The sequence below is a fragment of the Protopterus annectens genome, chromosome 8.part0, assembly GCF_019279795.1.
Source record: "Protopterus annectens isolate FY-2018-M chromosome 8.part0, PAN1.0, whole genome shotgun sequence".
In the NCBI taxonomy this organism is placed as follows: domain Eukaryota; kingdom Metazoa; phylum Chordata; order Ceratodontiformes; family Protopteridae; genus Protopterus; species Protopterus annectens.
This window is the reverse complement of record NC_056741.1, coordinates 854,865,792-854,883,675: the sequence shown is the minus strand read 5'-3', so window position 1 is coordinate 854,883,675 and position 17,884 is coordinate 854,865,792. Positions and strand designations below refer to the sequence as shown.

Here is a 17,884-nt window from a genome sequence, read left to right as displayed (position 1 = left end):
TGGCTTTGTTCCAAGTTGGACTTTCCCGGTTAACAAATATTAAATAAATAAATGAATAAAAAAAATAAATAAAAATTAGCTAACAAATATGTCCAAACATTAATTTTGTGATTATATTTTCTGTCAGAGAAAAGTTATCAGTCACAGAGCGTTCACCAGTTGCTGCTCTCAGTTAGCCATCTTGCCACACCCCTGTCAATGGTAATTTTTTTGTGGGTATGTGTGGAGTGTGGTGTAGATGACTAATAATCATAGGATGTATTTATTTGTGAAAATGTGCCCTTATACTTGTTAGGTGCTTACAACTCTCACAAGTAGACAGCAATGAAATAAGTAAAGGATAATTATCTGTGAGCATCAGGCAAAACTTACATTGCTCTGGTATGCTAAGTGCTATGAGGCTAGCAACGGAGGGTAAACTAACTGACAGACCTTCCATTCTGACCAAGGATGTGATGTGTATCAAGGAGGGATAAGAGAATATAACAGTGTTTTGGCTCCTGTATTAAAGTATTAGCTCAACAAAAATAGTAGAATTATATTAATTAATGTTTAACATTAAGTTAACAGTATGCAATCAATATATTGGTTTTTATCTAGTGTTGTGGCTTCTAGATAAGAAATTGATATGTGGTAAAATAATAAATGTAGATAAAAGTTTAGGTTCAACCACCAAAACTATGTTAGCAGTAAGTTGTCTTTTATGGCTATGAAATTGGCTTTCTATGTGCAATGATGTGCTACTGTTTAGTGCCGTGATGTGTACAGCTCTAACTAGAAGGTGGAGTTAACCATTGCTCCTAAGACAGAATTTGATACTGGAAGTGCCTGCATCTAAAAAATACAGCATTGTACAGCCTTTTGTGGAGGGCCACCACCCACTGTTAAAATAAGATGACAAAGTAAGAACCAATAAAAAAGCAGCTAGAACTCCAACCTTTATGGCCAACCTCAGAAACAACATCAAATTATTCCTTGCCACCAAATAATCCCTACTGATTGTAATAAAATTACACTATAACAAAACAAAACAAAAAACCCAGCTGAAACTGTAATTTAGTGTAAGATTAAACATAAAGGTGTGGGGGAAAGAGTGAAAGGTCACAGGGGGGGAAACAGTGTGCTTAGCATATTGGGGATGCTATTTACTGAATTAACACACTCAGTGTAACAAAAGTGGAATATCTATTAACCCACTCAGCCAAGTGATAGTTAAAATGCACAATATAAGCTATTTTTACTGAAACTATAATTTAACTTAAAAAATTAATAAAGTGTAAAATCACAGGAGGAGCACTTTAATTAACTAGAATGAGGTACAATATCATACACTAACAGACAAGTGACTGGTTAGGGTATAAGGACAGCAACTGAAGCAACTAAAACAGTAAAATAAAAGTTTTACATTTAATAAAATAAGCAATAAAGTACAAAAAAATAACAAAATGACAATAAGTGCAAAAAGAAAAAAAAATACTTTTTGGATTTTATGTGAAGTTTAAGCTAGGAAGTGTCAGAAAAACTCTTTTAGCACGTTTTTTTTTTTTTTTTTGTTTGTTTGTTTTTTTTCAATTCAGCTTTCCTAAAGTCTTTGGAAAAGATGCAGGACAGATACAAGAACTGTTAAAGTATATTGGTCACTTTCTAAAACACATTTGTTTTACAATTAATTTCAATTGCACTTACAGTTCTCATATTAAATATGTAGATGATGTTGCAAAAAATTATGTTTGTAGTATGCTATTTGATTTTTTTGTTTCATTCTATACTCATTTTTTTCTGTATAACCAAACCCACAAAATATATAAATATCAGCAATGATTTTCATATATCTGCAAGACATTATGGGTAATCAAAACCAATTTAGTTCTTTAAAAGAGTAACCTCTTAATTTCATTGTGGTTTCACTACATTTTCACATATGTTTATTTTCAATATAATGTGTTCTACCTGTTATATATATAGTTGACAGCTTACCTTTCTAGGGAGAAAGAAACACTTACTGATGCATTTAATATGGATGTATAGTAGCCTATGCATTTATTTAGGGAGTAAGGCATTGTGGATCCAGTTTGTCATGATGTCATGGCAGAGATTTTCAACTACACGAAAAAAAAAAATCAGTGGACTGTCCTTATCAAAAATTAAAATGCAAAAATAACAGATTTTTGTATCACAAACTGTATAATTTAGTATTGTACACAGTAAGAAAGTCATACCAAACTTCAACAATTTGCTATTTATACTTGTGTCAAAAAGTGAGCAGTGCACTTTAAGGTAAGGAGATAAAGTGAAAGGACCAATAAGAAGACAGCTCAGAAACAGCAGCAAATTATTTCTGACATCAAATAATCACTGCTGCACTCGGCTAGAAACCAACTGAAACTGAAATTTAATTTAAAGTTAAATGTAAAAGTGGGAAAAATGAGCAATGCAGGTGAAAGAGATAAAAATGTATGGAGAAGATAGGTATGGAAATGTTTAAAAAAATGAACACTATTTCACATATATTAAATATATCAGAATGTCAAGACTGGGAAATCAGAATCTTTATTTACAGTATGAAAATGCTTAAATAACTAAATGCTGAAGGTGAACAGTGACACATCCCCTCCTTAGGGAAGGGCACCATACTTGTTCCTTTTTTAAAGCATTTCACCCTTGTTAATTCTTTGATCTGGGTCAGTTTATAACCTTGATACTGCTTATCTCAATATTTTCTGGCCCTGAATACAACTCTTGTAACAGTTTACATCATTGTATTGGCTTTGTGCTAACTCTGACTCTGTGACTTTTCTGTAGAAACAGAATCCTTGCATTGGATCTCTCATATGGCTTTCATTGCCTTCACAGTTTCCTGTTTAAGATATTAGAGAATTCACATTTAACTTAATTTCCCAGTGTGCGACCTGATCATTGCACAATAGGTGACAATTGCACTGTAGCTCTTCATTGCCTGACTGAACTATACACTGGCTGCCTTTTCCTAAAAAATCTGCACTAGAGGCTTTGTTGGGCCTGTGAACTCTTCAGCAGCTATGATCTAGTCATCTTTAGTACTGGATCCCTATCAGAAGTGTGAAACCTGTTAGTCCACATCCTGACACTTCAAAAAATTAAATGTGATTCATAAAGAAAAATAGCAAATTAAGAAACAGCATAACACTTCAGGCATTTTTGCATCACAACATCACCTACCTTGCACTATCCCCCCCAACATGGGATCTGTACCCACCACAACCCTACTACTTATATATACTAACTTTGAGAATACTGTCACTCAATGAAAGGCAATATTCCTAGATACTGCAATCATAAATTTAGTGTATGCCTCCTGGTGTGTACATTTAGTTTCATAGTTCTTACAACTGCTATTATGGTCCTCACAGTTTCATTAGGCACTCAGCAAAAAAAATAAATAAATAAATAAAAAATAAAAAAAGGGGGTTTTGTTTTAACTTGCCCTTGCCCTTAAGGTTTTACTACATGTAAATTCTGGCTCTGTTAAGTTAATTCCTAGCACATGTACTTTTTTCCCCTTTCTTTCTCTTTTGATTTACTATCCCCATTTACATATGTTCCCCAGCTCTCTGAGCATTTTCCAATTACTGTATGGATAGTGGTGAAATATTCCTTTTCTAGGCTGTATACATTGCTCAATTCTTCACTGTGAAGTCAGATGTAACTATGGTCAACTTTTAGCTTACCCTGTCTATCCAGATTGAAGGTGAAAAAACAATAGGTGACATTTCTTGATTGGAATTGTTCTGGGTTCTCTTGCAATCAGTCCCTAAAACAGGTTTATTTGGAAGTCATATATAATATTTCAACCACTGTACATTGTAAGCAGGGTTAGATGACCCAGTACTACCTAAAAGTGACAATTTGTCATTAATGAATCTTTACTTGAGTTGGGGGGAGGCAAATTTATTTGTTGTGAGCCATCATGAATCTTCTTTTTTATTCTCTGAAAGATAATAGTTAAAGTCATACCATTTAGCTTCTGTGTTTTCTGTGTCTTTTTTCTTGTACAGCAACTGAGAGGAATAGACTGGAATGCTCCTAACCTGCGTTACAAAGTCATGTGGAGAGAGAAGGGTAAAGAGGATCCTTGGAATGAAACAACTATTGATACACCTCCACTGCTCATTGAAAATACTCCAATTTTTACAGAGTATGAGATTCAAATCCAAGCCATTAATGATGAAGGAATGGGTCCCCAGCCAGTTTCTCAAGTTGGATATTCTGGAGAGGACTGTAAGTGAAGTGCCCAGCATATTCTCCTTTTTATATTTTGTGATGAAGTAAACTAACCTCCCTATCATCCTTATATTGAATTAAGGAATACTGTACCAGAATTCATACAGGTACATACCTTGTTCTTCCATATGTTAATTAGGTACCAGGTTAACAATTTATTCTCATAAGGATACTGTACCAGAATTCATACAGGTACATGCCTTGTTCTTCCATATGTTAATTAGGTACCAGGTTAACAATTTATTCTCATAAGGATACTGTAGCAGAATTCATACAGATACATACCTTGTTCTTCCATATGTTAATTAGGTACCAGGTTAACAATTTATTCTCATAGAAATGCTTATTCTCATGCTGCAAGTTCAACAAAGTGTTGCACATCATAATCTATGCTGTTCTTTGTCTCTTTGTTCTCTTTGGGAAACATAGTTTAGTATATTTATAGCATTATCTCTTCTCAAATTTAGCATGATTTGCAGATTCAAGGGACCAGGTTCAGGTAAGGTCAGTTAGCAAATGTAAAAAATTAATAATAAAGCCGTTCTGATCACCAGCCTTTAGAAAATGTATCCAATGTTGGCTGTTCATGCATTCCAAGGCTGAAAGGTATGGCAGAAGTGAACAAGACAGTTTGTGGTATGGGCTTCCAATTCAAACTCTTCAGTATAAGTAGAGAAAATCAGGGAAGTACCTTTCTGGCAAGTGTCTTACACTGTTTAGATATTCACTCTGAAACATTTTTTTTTTGGGGGGGGGATTATGTGAAGAGGGCATCAAACAGTATGCCTCTGCCTCACTCAGTGACTCTTTGTTTATGTTTATTTAATTTAATTTGATTGTGTTATAGTTTAATAATTTGGGTAAGTTAACTGAGCCCCAAGGATTATTTTCCACACCAATTACATAAAATATGCAGATGGAAATATAGACTATGCAGCCAAAGCCAAGTACAATAAAGGTTCATAGGTTCATAGGTTGGTACAATGCTATCGACCCTAGGGCTTATACAAGCCTAGCCATAACAATTTCCTGGCTATTTCTTCCTACAGTATTTACTTCCCTAGACCCCTGTCTAGCATAAAGCATGTCAGAAATCCTGTGTTACAACCTGAAGTACATGTCAAAACAGCAAATGAGAAATGGGCAAGAAACATTCCTTGTGTAAAGATAAATAACATCACAGAGTGGTTAAGTCCCCCCAAAATTCAGCTTTATTAAGGTGCCAACTAACTAGGCACCATATAAATATTATAAAATAAATAAAATACTAGTGAAACTTAGAGGCGGTTAGTAAAATTAAAGATGAAATAATTAAATTGCTGTGCAGCAAGCATGCTGTATGCAAATATGGAGAGGGAATCCAGAGTTAGCCATTGCATACCATTATAAAATGACACATTTGTAAAACCCACTTTAACAGCTAAGAACAGGGGGCATTGACAGACAACCTGGCAGAGGATTGTAGAGGCATGATACTAGTTAACAAAATAAATAATGCTCCAACAATGCCCTGAGAACCACTAGAGTTGACAATCTGGCTGAGTGAAAGGTCTGGGACCAGCAATTCCCTGAGATGGGAGGAATCCAACTCATTTATTTGTTTTATTTAATTTTCTTTTAGGTAAATGGATTGGACTTCAAGAGTTCATTTTTGACTGTGAACTTGTTAAACACCTAAGCATAAAATTGCATGGCAATAAACAGACTCAAATATAAAGTAAAATTAAATAATTAGCATACAAAAGATAAAAGAAAATAACATGCAAATGAAAACTGAGTGTTATCTGTAATGTTAAGGCACAAACATAATGTAAAATAACCTGTATGTGTGTAAGAACAAGGCAAAGCAATTATAACAGTACAATAAATGGTCTTATACACAAAGGGGATAAAGTAAAATATCGGTTCATAGGTTCATAGGTAGGTACTAGGCTAGCTGCCCTTATGGGTCATCTTAAGCCTAGCCAGTTTCCCTTTTTGTGCTCAAAATAACCTATCCAATTTGATTATAGATTGGCCTTACCCATCCCACAGTCAATAATTATATATTACCCCTAATGATAATAAATAGGATCATACCATAGATAATTTGAGGAGACTCATGCATAGGGCAAAGCATTTAAGAGCTGCCTTGGTCCATTAGTAGTACAGGGGGAAGTCCTGGGGTAATTTTTTTTATTTCCCTTCCATGGATCTAAGTTGTGCTTGGATATAGACAGGGCTGGACTTTGTTTTATGTGGATGGGGAGTCTGTTCCAGACAACAGTATTCTCTGTGAGATATACCTGTCCCTCCAACTTGTTCTGTTGTTGCAGAAGAGGTTTAGACCCCCTAGACCAAGTATTTCTGATGCCATTTGACTTCTTGATATGCAGTAAACCAGCAGTAATAGCAAATATCTAGACCTTCAAAATTTTCAATAATAAGTATTAGTTAGACAGGAGCAGCAATAAAAAATAGTAAATAAACTTTATCTTTAATGGGCATGAGGATCTACAAGCAGTTCACCTATAAATCCTCCTCTAACAAAAATGCAAAAAAAAAAACTGCAAGCTCATGAACACAATCCACAACAAAAGCACACAAGGAGAAAAACAAAACAGATAGTGAAGCATCAGCATTGACAAGTCTGTATAATCTTGCTGGGGTAAGTAAACAGGGACCAGAACTTGTTTATTTGGTAGCCAGTGCAGAATATGCAGAACCAGAATATTATGATAGTAAATTGGTCCACCAGTGAGTTGCTTGGCTACAGACCCCTGTGACATCTGCTGCTGGTCTAGTTCAGAGCCAGGAATCCCTTAGTATAAGGCATTACAGTATTCAGGTTGGAAGTAACCAAGAAACTGACCACAACAGGATGATCTGCTGATGGAATGAGGTTCTTAATGACAAAAAATGTTCAAAAAATGGAAACAGAATTACCTGATAATTTAAACATCATCCATCAGAGAAATACTATTATGAAGTGCTAGCTCCAATTCCCACTCCTTTGACAGGATTTGAAGTTTCTTTCCCCAACTATGGATGATATTGGTGGTAAACACTGGTGTGAACAAACCCTATGAAATGGGTCTGATGGCCATGGCCACCATCTTGTATGTGTTGAGCTTTAACCAAGTTTTGATCATCTACTTAATGGATGCATTGCAATTCCTCTGCTGACTTATAAATGACATATATAGGCTCATGTGGAAAGGAGAGGACAAAGCTCTGTGCTGTCACTGACAACAATAACAGGCCCAAGTCTGATCCCTGTGACTGAGAAGGAGATGTCACTGACAACAATAATGGGCCCAAGTCTGATCCCTGTGACTGATAAGGAGATAGGGACTTGATAGTCATTAGGGGAAATGGGGAGGCTAAAAAGAAAAAGAAAATGGCAAATTAACGTGTATTTTATTTTCTTTTTTAAGAGAATCAAAGGTAGGAATAGTAAGTGTTTTGGAAAGAAGTCCTTAAAAAGACATTGATTCCAAAATGGCCTTCCAAAACTAGGGTATATGGAAATTCCAGAAGCGCAAGTTGTGGTGCAAATCTGCCTCCCCACAACATCACTGTAACATTTAAAAATATTTAGTTAAGGAATGCTTAGGGGAAGCCATTTTTGATATCTATGAAGTATGGTAGAAGTCGTTCAGAATTATGTTGCACAAGGCCTTCTCTAGAGATATTTCAATGAGAAAGTACATTGCAAAGAAATAAAAAAACTAGCAGTGCAAAGTTTTACCTGTTTAGAGCTTCATTAACTTTGTAGATGTAGAGGGACAGAAAGTTGGTCTGAAACCAAATGCAGATGATATAGTGAGTAAAGACTCAGAAGTTTGGGCATAAATCTGCATACTTTAATTTTAAATAATGATGGTTATTGTTTGTAGGAAGCTGCTGTGCAATAGATCAGTAGGACTGTAGACTGTAATACGGCAATTTCCTGAGATTCAGTAAAAAATGTCATTTTGCAAAACAGAATGAAAGTGGATTCACCATGTTTTCATCTGAAAAACAGACTTCATCAGATGTAAAACACAAGTATGAAATACTTAAATACAAACTGCCAACTACCAATAGCATGCAAATACTAATTAAAATAATTAAACCTAAAACTGCCTATTCAACTGTTATTAAAAATTCCAACAGATAATCCACCCAATAAATAAAATTAGAATAAATAATATTAAAATGAATAGTGTGCACCAAAACTCTTTAAAACACTTAAAAAATTGTAGTGTTGTGCCACAAGGTCATTCCATTAAATGAAATATATGTCAAAAATTCATACAGCAGATTCATCATTAGATGATCTAAAGTTAGTATCCTCCATAAATTACTTCTTAGCTAGGAATGGAGAGGTAAAATAAAGATAATTATTTTTTATTAAAATTGATCATTTGTGGGTGTTTGCCATTGAACAACTTATGGGGCATTGCATAAAGCAGTTTAGTTAATGTTTTAGTTACAAGTACTGTGGACCAAAATTTATGTTTGCTGTGCAACCATGAAACAGTTAGGTATGTATTTTATGTCGGCTGAGAGTTTTTTTCCTCTGGTACAGCACAGATATTTCTTCTGTGGCTAGTGTAGTGCAGTTTTTTTTTATGGCTGGTATACTGATATTCAGGTGGTAGGGGGTTGACTAAGGGGTTCTCCTCCTCTTTTATTCGTTTGTAAAATGGTAGAGTTGAAAACTACTGTGGCATCAGACCATGATGACAATCCTTGAGGGGAGGGAGTAAATATTATGTAGGCTATACAAGGCAGAATCAGCAGAGGATATAGAAATGATTATGAAGCAGATGATATGTTTGTTATTGTGATAGGAATGCAACACACTGTAAAACACTAAAAAATATATATATTTGGAGCTTGTCTCTGTGGTACAGAGGGATAGGACCCTAACTAGAAATGAGAGGGTGTGGCCCACTCACACCTCCCAGAGGGGCAGGAGAGGGTTAAGGGCAAGTGGAGAGTATGTATGGAAGTGCAATTTCTACAGTGGATATAGGCGGAACCCCTTCCTATGCCTGAAGTAAAGGGTGGGTCTGTTTGCTGGCAACATCCCTTGTGGAATAGAGAGATATCCAGCACAATAAGCCCATTTCACATCCTCCCTCTTTTCTTGCTCTTTAACTGGGCATCCATGTGAACTTAAGGCCAAATCAAAAAGCATTTGAAATGCCCTCTATGGCTGCCTGGATGATGACTTTTTGCAGCTGGTTCTTGCCTGATGATAGAAACAAATGTGCTGACTTGACTGAGAGAGAGAGTCTGATGGTCAGCAGTCAGTGGGGGCCAAAAATATATATATATATATATATATATATATATATATATATATATATATATATATGCAAAACAAATGTATACTACTGCATCAGCAATACCCAGCTCAAGAGAATAAAAATAAGACACAAGAAATTAGCTGGTAATAGAGGTAAAAAGGCAATATTTCTCAGTCAATATTGGCTGGCATAGACTGGAAGTTTTGCCAATGACAATGTTTCTATAAAACAAAGGTTGAATATGTAATTATGTATAATCTTTTCAGTACCTTATTCCAAGTAGAACTGCTTTCAGATGAAGCCTCATATATGCTGTTCCATTAATACTGAATGCACCAGAACAGTATAAGTTACTTCGGAGCTACGAAAACTCTTGTGCAAAAAACCAATCTTAAACCCGAACAGTATTCACCTCTCCAGGTAATGCTATCCTCCTTTGGTGTAACGATTACTGAAATCAGTGGTTATGCAAGAAAAAGTGCAACAAAACCACAAATAACAGTTATGTATTAGCCACAAATATACCAAACTGGCAACTTGAAAAAATAATATATCAAATACTGGAAAAAGACGCCAATACAGCATCACGAGTCACATCCACTTCACGGTTAACCTGGCTCCTTCTAATCGATCTTCCGTAATGGTGCTGGGTATTCACCTCGTACCGCAAACAGTATTCACTTCTCCAGATAATACTATCCTTCTTTGATACAACAGTTACTAGGATTTAGTGGTAATGCAAAAAAGTGCAACAAAACCACAAATACCAGTTGCAAATAGCCACAAATGTACCAAACTGGCAACTTTGAGGGAATGATCAGGTACCGAAAAAGACGCCAATACAGCGTCACGATTCACATCCCTTCACGGTTAGCCTGGCTCCTTATAATCGGTCTTCCGTGGTGGTATTAGGTATTCACCTCATTCTGAAAAAGAGTCTCATTAATCAACAACTGAACAGTTCTTAAAGAAGGTGCTTATAAGTCGTATAAGCTACCTCCGCATTTCCTTTTAGTAGGTAATTCCACAGTAGATATAAGTAAATCCCAATAGGACAATTGATGTAAAATAAAAGAACTTTTATTGCGATATCACATAATAGCAGGCAAGCGCTTTCACTAAGATAGCTTCCTCGGGCCGTTACAAATGCTAGTTAATTAGCCCTTAAATAACTTTAAGTTTCAAAGTTAAAACATGTCATTTCCTCTGATGTCATTCTAATTAATATGTAATGATTTCCATGACACATATAACAAAAATGAGGAAATGGAAATCTAAACTAAACATTTTTTTGACCTGTTTCATGTTCACCATATAAGTTAAAACATAACTTTTAATTGGAACTTGTATAATCACATTAAAATTACGTGCAACCCGGACATACTTGTCCTTTCATTCATAAAAAGTTTTTATTATTATTTATTGTAACATTCTTTTGCTAATATAACATTATCTAGATCTTCTATTGAAATTCTACCTGCGCCTGTAAATAAACATCCTATTTTACAAGCTTATTAATCGGCTGGAATAGCCGAAATATCTTGTATATTGGATAGGTCATGTGGATGCTCAGCAGTTGTATAAAATACATGGCCTCTATCCATTGTGTATATATGAGTTTAAATAAAATATATATTAGGATGGGGTGTCTTAAAACGTACTTAAGATGGAATGAATTACTTAGTACTAATAATAAAAACTAAAAATATATACAATATTACAGGCGTAAAGTGGATTTACGAATTCATTATTGCCCAAGACAAACAAACAATACTAGCATGAAAGATTATAAAATAAAAATGTGTGCACGCTTAAAGTAGACATTGACGATAAAACCTGCTATAAATAGAATGAGTTGCTTAGTATTAGTAGTATTAGTACTAAGTAATTCATTCCATCTTAAGTACGTTTTAAGACACCCCATCCTAATATATATTTTATTTAAACTCATATATACACAATGGATAGAGGCCATGTATTTTATACAACTGCTGAGCATCCACATGACCTATCCAATATACAAGATATTTCGGCTATTCCAGCCGATTAATAAGCTTGTAAAATAGGATGTTTATTTACAGGCACAGGTAGAATTTCAATAGAAGATCTAGATAATGTTATATTAGCAAAAGAATGTTACAATAAATAATAATAAAAACTTTTTATGAATGAAAGGACAAGTATGTCCGGGTTGCACGTAATTTTAATGTGATTATACAAGTTCCAATTAAAAGTTATGTTTTAACTTATATGGTGAACATGAAACAGGTCAAAAAAACGTTTAGTTTAGATTTCCATTTCCTCATTTTTGTTATATGTGTCATGGAAATCATTACATATTAATTAGAATGACATCAGAGGAAATGACATGTTTTAACTTTGAAACTTAAAGTTATTTAAGGGCTAATTAACTAGCATTTGTAACGGCCCGAGGAAGCTATCTTAGTGAAAGCGCTTGCCTGCTATTATGTGATATCGCAATAAAAGTTCTTTTATTTTACATCAATTGTCCTATTGGGATTTACTTATATCTACTGTGGAATTACCTACTAAAAGGAAATGCGGAGGTAGCTTATACGACTTATAAGCACCTTCTTTAAGAACTGTTCAGTTGTTGATTAATGAGACTCTTTTTCAGAACGAGGTGAATACCTAATACCACCACGGAAGACCGATTATAAGGAGCCAGGCTAACCATGAAGGGTTGTGAATCGTGACGCTGTATTGGCGTCTTTTTCGGTACCTGATCATTCCCTCAAAGTTGCCAGTTTGGTACATTTGTGGCTATTTGCAACTGGTATTTGTGGTTTTGTTGCACTTTTTTGCATTACCACTAAATCCTAGTAACTGTTGTATCAAAGAAGGATAGTATTATCTGGAGAAGTGAATACTGTTTGAGGTACGAGGTGAATACCCAGCACCATTACGGAAGATCGATTAGAAGGAGCCAGGTTAACCGTGAAGTGGATGTGACTCGTGATGCTGTATTGGCTTCTTTTTCCAGTATCTGATATATTATTTTTTCAAGTTGCCAGTTTGGTATATTTGTGGCTAATACATAACTGTTATTTATGGTTTTGTTGCACTTTTTCTTGCATAACCACTGATTTCAGTAATCCTTACACCAAAGGAGGATAGCATTACCTGGAGAGGTGAATACTGTTCGGGTTTAAGATTGTTTTTTTGCACAAGAGTTTTCGTAGCTCCGAAGTAACTTATACTGTTCTGGTGCATTCAGTATTAATGGAACAGCATATATGAGGCTTCATCTGAAAGCAGTTCTACTTGGAATAAGGTACTGAAAAGATTATACATAATTACATATTCAACCTTTGTTTTATAGAAACATTGTCATTGGCAAAACTTCCAGTCTATGCCAGCCAATATTGACTGAGAAATATTGCCTTTTTACCTCTATTACCAGCTAATTTCTTGTGTCTCATATATATATATATATATATATACATTTATATATATGTAGGGTCTTAATTATGCAGAGCTGACTGTGTAGGAGAGGCCATAGTATTTTCATGTAGAGAGGAGGTGGGAAGTCAGTGTGCAGGTGCAATTTCCACTGGTAATAGAGGAGCTATGGTACATCCCTTGATGAATCTCCCAGAATTCCATAGTGAGTGTAGAAAGCAGATGAATTGTCAAAAGGTGGATTGTTGATGAGTAGAAAGGTTTAATTTATTCTTGTTATGGTTCAAATGAAAATATCTAAGACCTCCAGTCAGTACTTAAGCAAGTTGACAGCTTGGGTGGCAATTCAAACTGTGCAATATTGACTGGAGGTGGTTTCAGTCATGTCAATGATTTGCATTTCATTACAGCACCTCCTCAGGCTCAGGTGTTGTCCTGTTCAGTTTAGAACATTGTGTTGTAGGAACATCTATTAGTCATAGATTGTTTCAGGGTCTGCAATAGTGTGAAGAGTGTTTATACATTGTATGCCTAAATATGCTAGCCAACCCTTTGGCATTCTTGATAGGGAGCCAACAGGCTTTTTTCTGAATGTATTTTTGATGTAATTTTTGGTAAAACCTTGTCAGATCATAATTATAATGTTGTGCAGAATAACTTTTGATAACCAGTGTGGTTTTATCCAGATAGTGAGGTAATTGTGTACTATTCACTTGTTGTCTTATGAGTTGTAATCTGACACCCAAAGTGACCCTAAGGACAGCCACCACACTTCTACAACATCAAGTTGTCTAAGTTACTGAGGGTGTGATTAACTCTGTGTTAGGGTGTGGACTTTAAACTTTTCCGATATTAAAACAAGTAAAAAGAAGATTAGGAGGTTTATTTAGCACTTGAGCAAGAGTTTCCTTTAATAATAGTAGGGCTGAAATACAGGTGCTGCAAAGGCATTCCTTGAAGACTAAAACAGGGCTCAATGCTAAGAAAGATGACTGAGAATACCTGCTAGATTAGATTACTTGTCTTCTTAAGTATAAATCCATGCTGAAAATGCATTTGACTCTAAAAGCCAAGTAGAAATATTAGAGGTGTAAATCCATCAACTTGGAAGGGGAGCAGATATCCAGTAAACCCTCTGTCTCTAAAGTTGAAATTTTTTAATGTAATCAAAGGCTCAGGACCCATTCTGGGTCCTAAATAACCAAGTGAGTCTTCCTAGTTAAGTGGTCTCTTTTCTCCTTCTAAGAGGTGAGTTCAAATTTGAACTCCTCTGTATTCTAGTGGGACTATAGCAGGTAATGCATTCTATGCCTTTGCTATCCAACTATGAAAAAAGTCTGCTTTGAGAGAAGTGTGATGTCTATCCACTGACTAAAATACTGTTGTTACTCACACCTATATTATGACTAAAAAAATGCAAAGCTAATATGCCTGCAAAAATTCACCGTTTGAGATTTATTCATCCTTTGAGGTGATGCAGCAGTTACAGGGGTTAAGAAATTATCAAATATTCCTTCATGTTACATATATTCGATGACAGCAAGAGAAAATAAGTCTAAAATAAGCCTATCAGCCTCATAAGTGCATTTAAAATTCTTCTCCTCTCCATTCCTACTTTCCCTTTCATCCATTCATCACATACCACATGTTCTGCCACGTGCCCTTTAAATGCTTCTCTTGACTTCAGCTCCCTCCGCTCATTCCTTTATTCCATTTCCCATGTCTGCAGACTTCTTTATGAAGAAGTACTTTCAGAGATCCAGGAAGTGATAGTTCCTACAGTTTTTTTTTTTTTGCAGGATTAAAAGCAGACTTATTGTTTAGGGTTCTCTGTGACAGCTTGAGATCATCCGTTATAAGTGCTCCTTAATCTCTTCAATTTCTCTGTTTTCCCCAGTCATTTATTTAACAGATCACAGAATGCCAGCCCCACATGCCTGGTGCAATGGTCCACATTAGCCAATGAGCCTGTAAGGCAGACAGGAACGAGGGATGCCATAGCTTATTTGTAATTCTGTTGTATGCATATTAGTTCTGTCCTCTTTTCCAGTGGGCCAAAAGTGATTAGCCAAGTGGGAATGTAATGGATATACCAAGGGAGTTGCATTGACCACCTCAGTTATGCTGCCCACTTAGTCAGACTGCTGATACGCTATCATTGAACCTTGGTCTTCATTAGAACTGTATTGTCAAGCATGGCTTGGCACACCCCCTTATTCTTTCAAGTGAGAGAATTAAGCATTGAAGTACCTTGTCATTTCTTTCCCTCCATATCTGGTTCCTCTAATACACAGGTTGTGTATCAATCCAGTGCTTGCTGGTTTACAGTCAGGGCTTCACTCCTCTACACCATGAAGTTGACTTCATTAAGTCCTTACAGTTTTACTGCTGTGCCTGTCCTTCCCCATCTGTTCTTGCTTTCTTCTCAAGAGGACCCATTTACATTGTTCTGACATGCTCTTCTCTACCCATATTATGGTCCCCTTGTCTTTTCTGATCTCTAGTGAAGCAGCTCAAGCTGCTTTAGTCTCCCATCCCATCCTCCTCCTCCCTTCCATGCAACTTACTGTAGCAACCTGATGAACCTCTTCTTGCATTGCCTCCAGAATTGCATGCAGTTCTGAAGATGTGACCTAACTATGGCCTGGTAAAGTGAGAGTGTTATCTCTTTATTTCCTGGGTTTATGCCTCCTGAAGACACATCTTAGCACTGTGTTTGCTGCTGCCACTCCTTAATCTGCTCCTGGTGGCCCATTTTAAGTGTGATACAACCTCAAACCTATTCCCACTGTGTTGCTGTCTGTTCCATACCTCCAGATGATACTTCAAATCAGAGCCGTGGTTTGCCACATGCAGTAATTTGCATTTATCTGCACCTTACCTGTCAGTCCACTTAATCAGCCTTTACAAATCCTTCTTTAGACTCTTCTTCTTCTTATTCATCACTGCCTCTTTTTTCATCAGTGAAGAGGTCAGTCCTGTTCTGTATTCTCTCAGTTGTACCACACATACTGGACCCAGGACTGACACATCCAGTAACCATTTTTCTTAGTCCTGACATCACCCCCCCCCCCTTTACTACAACCCTTTACATGCTACCCTTCAACTATGCTGCAGTGAAATTCTTCAAGTTTTGGTTTTATGCTCAAATCTTTCCTTTTTCCTACAAGCTACCTATGTGGAACCTAGTCAAGGACTATATGAAGTACAAGCAGATCATGCTTACTGATAATCCATTACCAAGTTCCCCTGCAACCTTGTCAAAAAACTGTGTCAGATCTGACAAGTAATGCAGCCATGAAACCATGTTGGATGCTGCCCTAGAGATCCTTCTCCTCTAAGAAAGCAAACTGCCTTTTCCACAGCAGATCCTCCATGGCTTTCCCTGTCGCTGCTCTCTAAGGCTAACATGTTTGTAATTCCCTGGCTTTTTCTTACTCTCGTCTTGTACAGGCTCACTGTTTTTGCTGTCCTGCATTGACCACATTCTTCACTGGCTGTTAGTAGTTCTGTCATGGCCAAATTTCTGAGAAGTCTGTGATGAAGGCCTACCTGAGCATTGTCATTTAGTCACCCAACGAGCAACCATTTTCCTTTTTTTATCTCATCCCTCTCTTTCATGGTATCATCCATTGCTTTCTTCCCTCTGTAATACCTCCATCCCAGAAAAATCACCATTGCCTTGGTTCTCTGCTGCTTTTTTCAAACTCCATGATCTCCCTCCCATCTTTGCTGATCCTGGCCAGGTATGGCCACCCTTTTTTGCTTTGTACTATATATCTATAAAGTTTTTTCTCCTTTTTGACCCCTCCCCTTCCCAACTTCCTTTCAAAATGTGCCTTTGCCACAAACTATGTTGTCTTCTGCTAGTTGCATTTTACTACATCTCTTGCAACTTCCCAACCCCTCTTTGCTATCTTTTAAATACTTTATCTTTTGCCCTAAATGCTACTCTTATATAAATGTGTATCTGCATTAGCCTGTTCCTCTTTATTTCAAGACATTGTCCCATCATCAAAGTTGGTATATGCCCTTGGTTTGCTCTCAGTCACTTATTTTTGATCCTCTCTCCTAACTCAGCATAATCCACCTCCCTTAAAAATTCACTCTGCTGTGCTTAGTCTTTTTCTGTTTTTACCCTTCAAAACCACACAATGAAATGATCACTGCTGGCTAACAATGACTTTACCTAGAAATTCCTGAACCCACATCCAAAGTTCCATCCTTTCTGGTACATTTAATCTCATGTTGGCTGAATCTCTCATGGTTCATGTTGTGACTATCCTTTTCATTCTAGAATGTTTTCTTTTTTACCATTGTTTTATTCCCAACTCCAATATTATGCTGTATATTTATAAAGTTTATCAAAACCTGTTTGAAACAATCCAGTTGATTCATGGAGGACTCTGTCCTTCATTGCCTTAAAGACAACAATCATTTCCCTTGACAGTCTTCTGCATTTTGTAATGTATGGCCTTGTAAATTTGTGATTTTCTTTGCAGGTTTCCACTGAATTCTCAGATTTGCAGTTCAGACTCTTACTGTTAGTATGACCAAAACATTCTCCCACTCTGGTATGGGTCCTATAAGAATGATATAAAAGGGTTCTGTTTCATGTGGTTTTTAAGAGGCCAGCCATTTTTTCCTGGCTCTGTTACAGTTTGAATCTGTGTGCTCTTCAAATGTTATCAACTAATATAGCTTGATTGTTGTACATGCTTGCTATCACCATATCTCATAATTATTAACCTCTAAACACAAGAAATCTGGGCAAAATTAAAAATGACTGGGGGTCAAGGCAGAAAAATAGGGGATAAGTTTTAAATATAGCTCTTAAAAAGTTGCTCAAATACTTGAATAATACATTTTACATTAGCATGCATTTTCTGGATTATGGGAAGTCTGAAACTCAGATGTATCCC

The 17,884-nt window shown here is 36.2% G+C and overlaps 1 protein-coding gene across 5 annotated transcripts in view; it reads left to right on the top strand.

Moving 5' to 3' along the window:
• L1CAM (L1 cell adhesion molecule) overlaps positions 1–17,884 on the top strand; it is a 2,005,704-nt gene that overhangs the window by 1,664,924 nt on the left and 322,896 nt on the right. For all 5 annotated transcript variants that reach the window (XM_044080361.1, XM_044080360.1, XM_044080358.1 and 2 more), the window contains one exon: positions 4,035–4,257. In XM_044080361.1, coding sequence (XP_043936296.1) covers positions 4,035–4,257 — 223 coding nt within the window. The remainder of the gene's footprint in view (positions 1–4,034; positions 4,258–17,884) is intronic.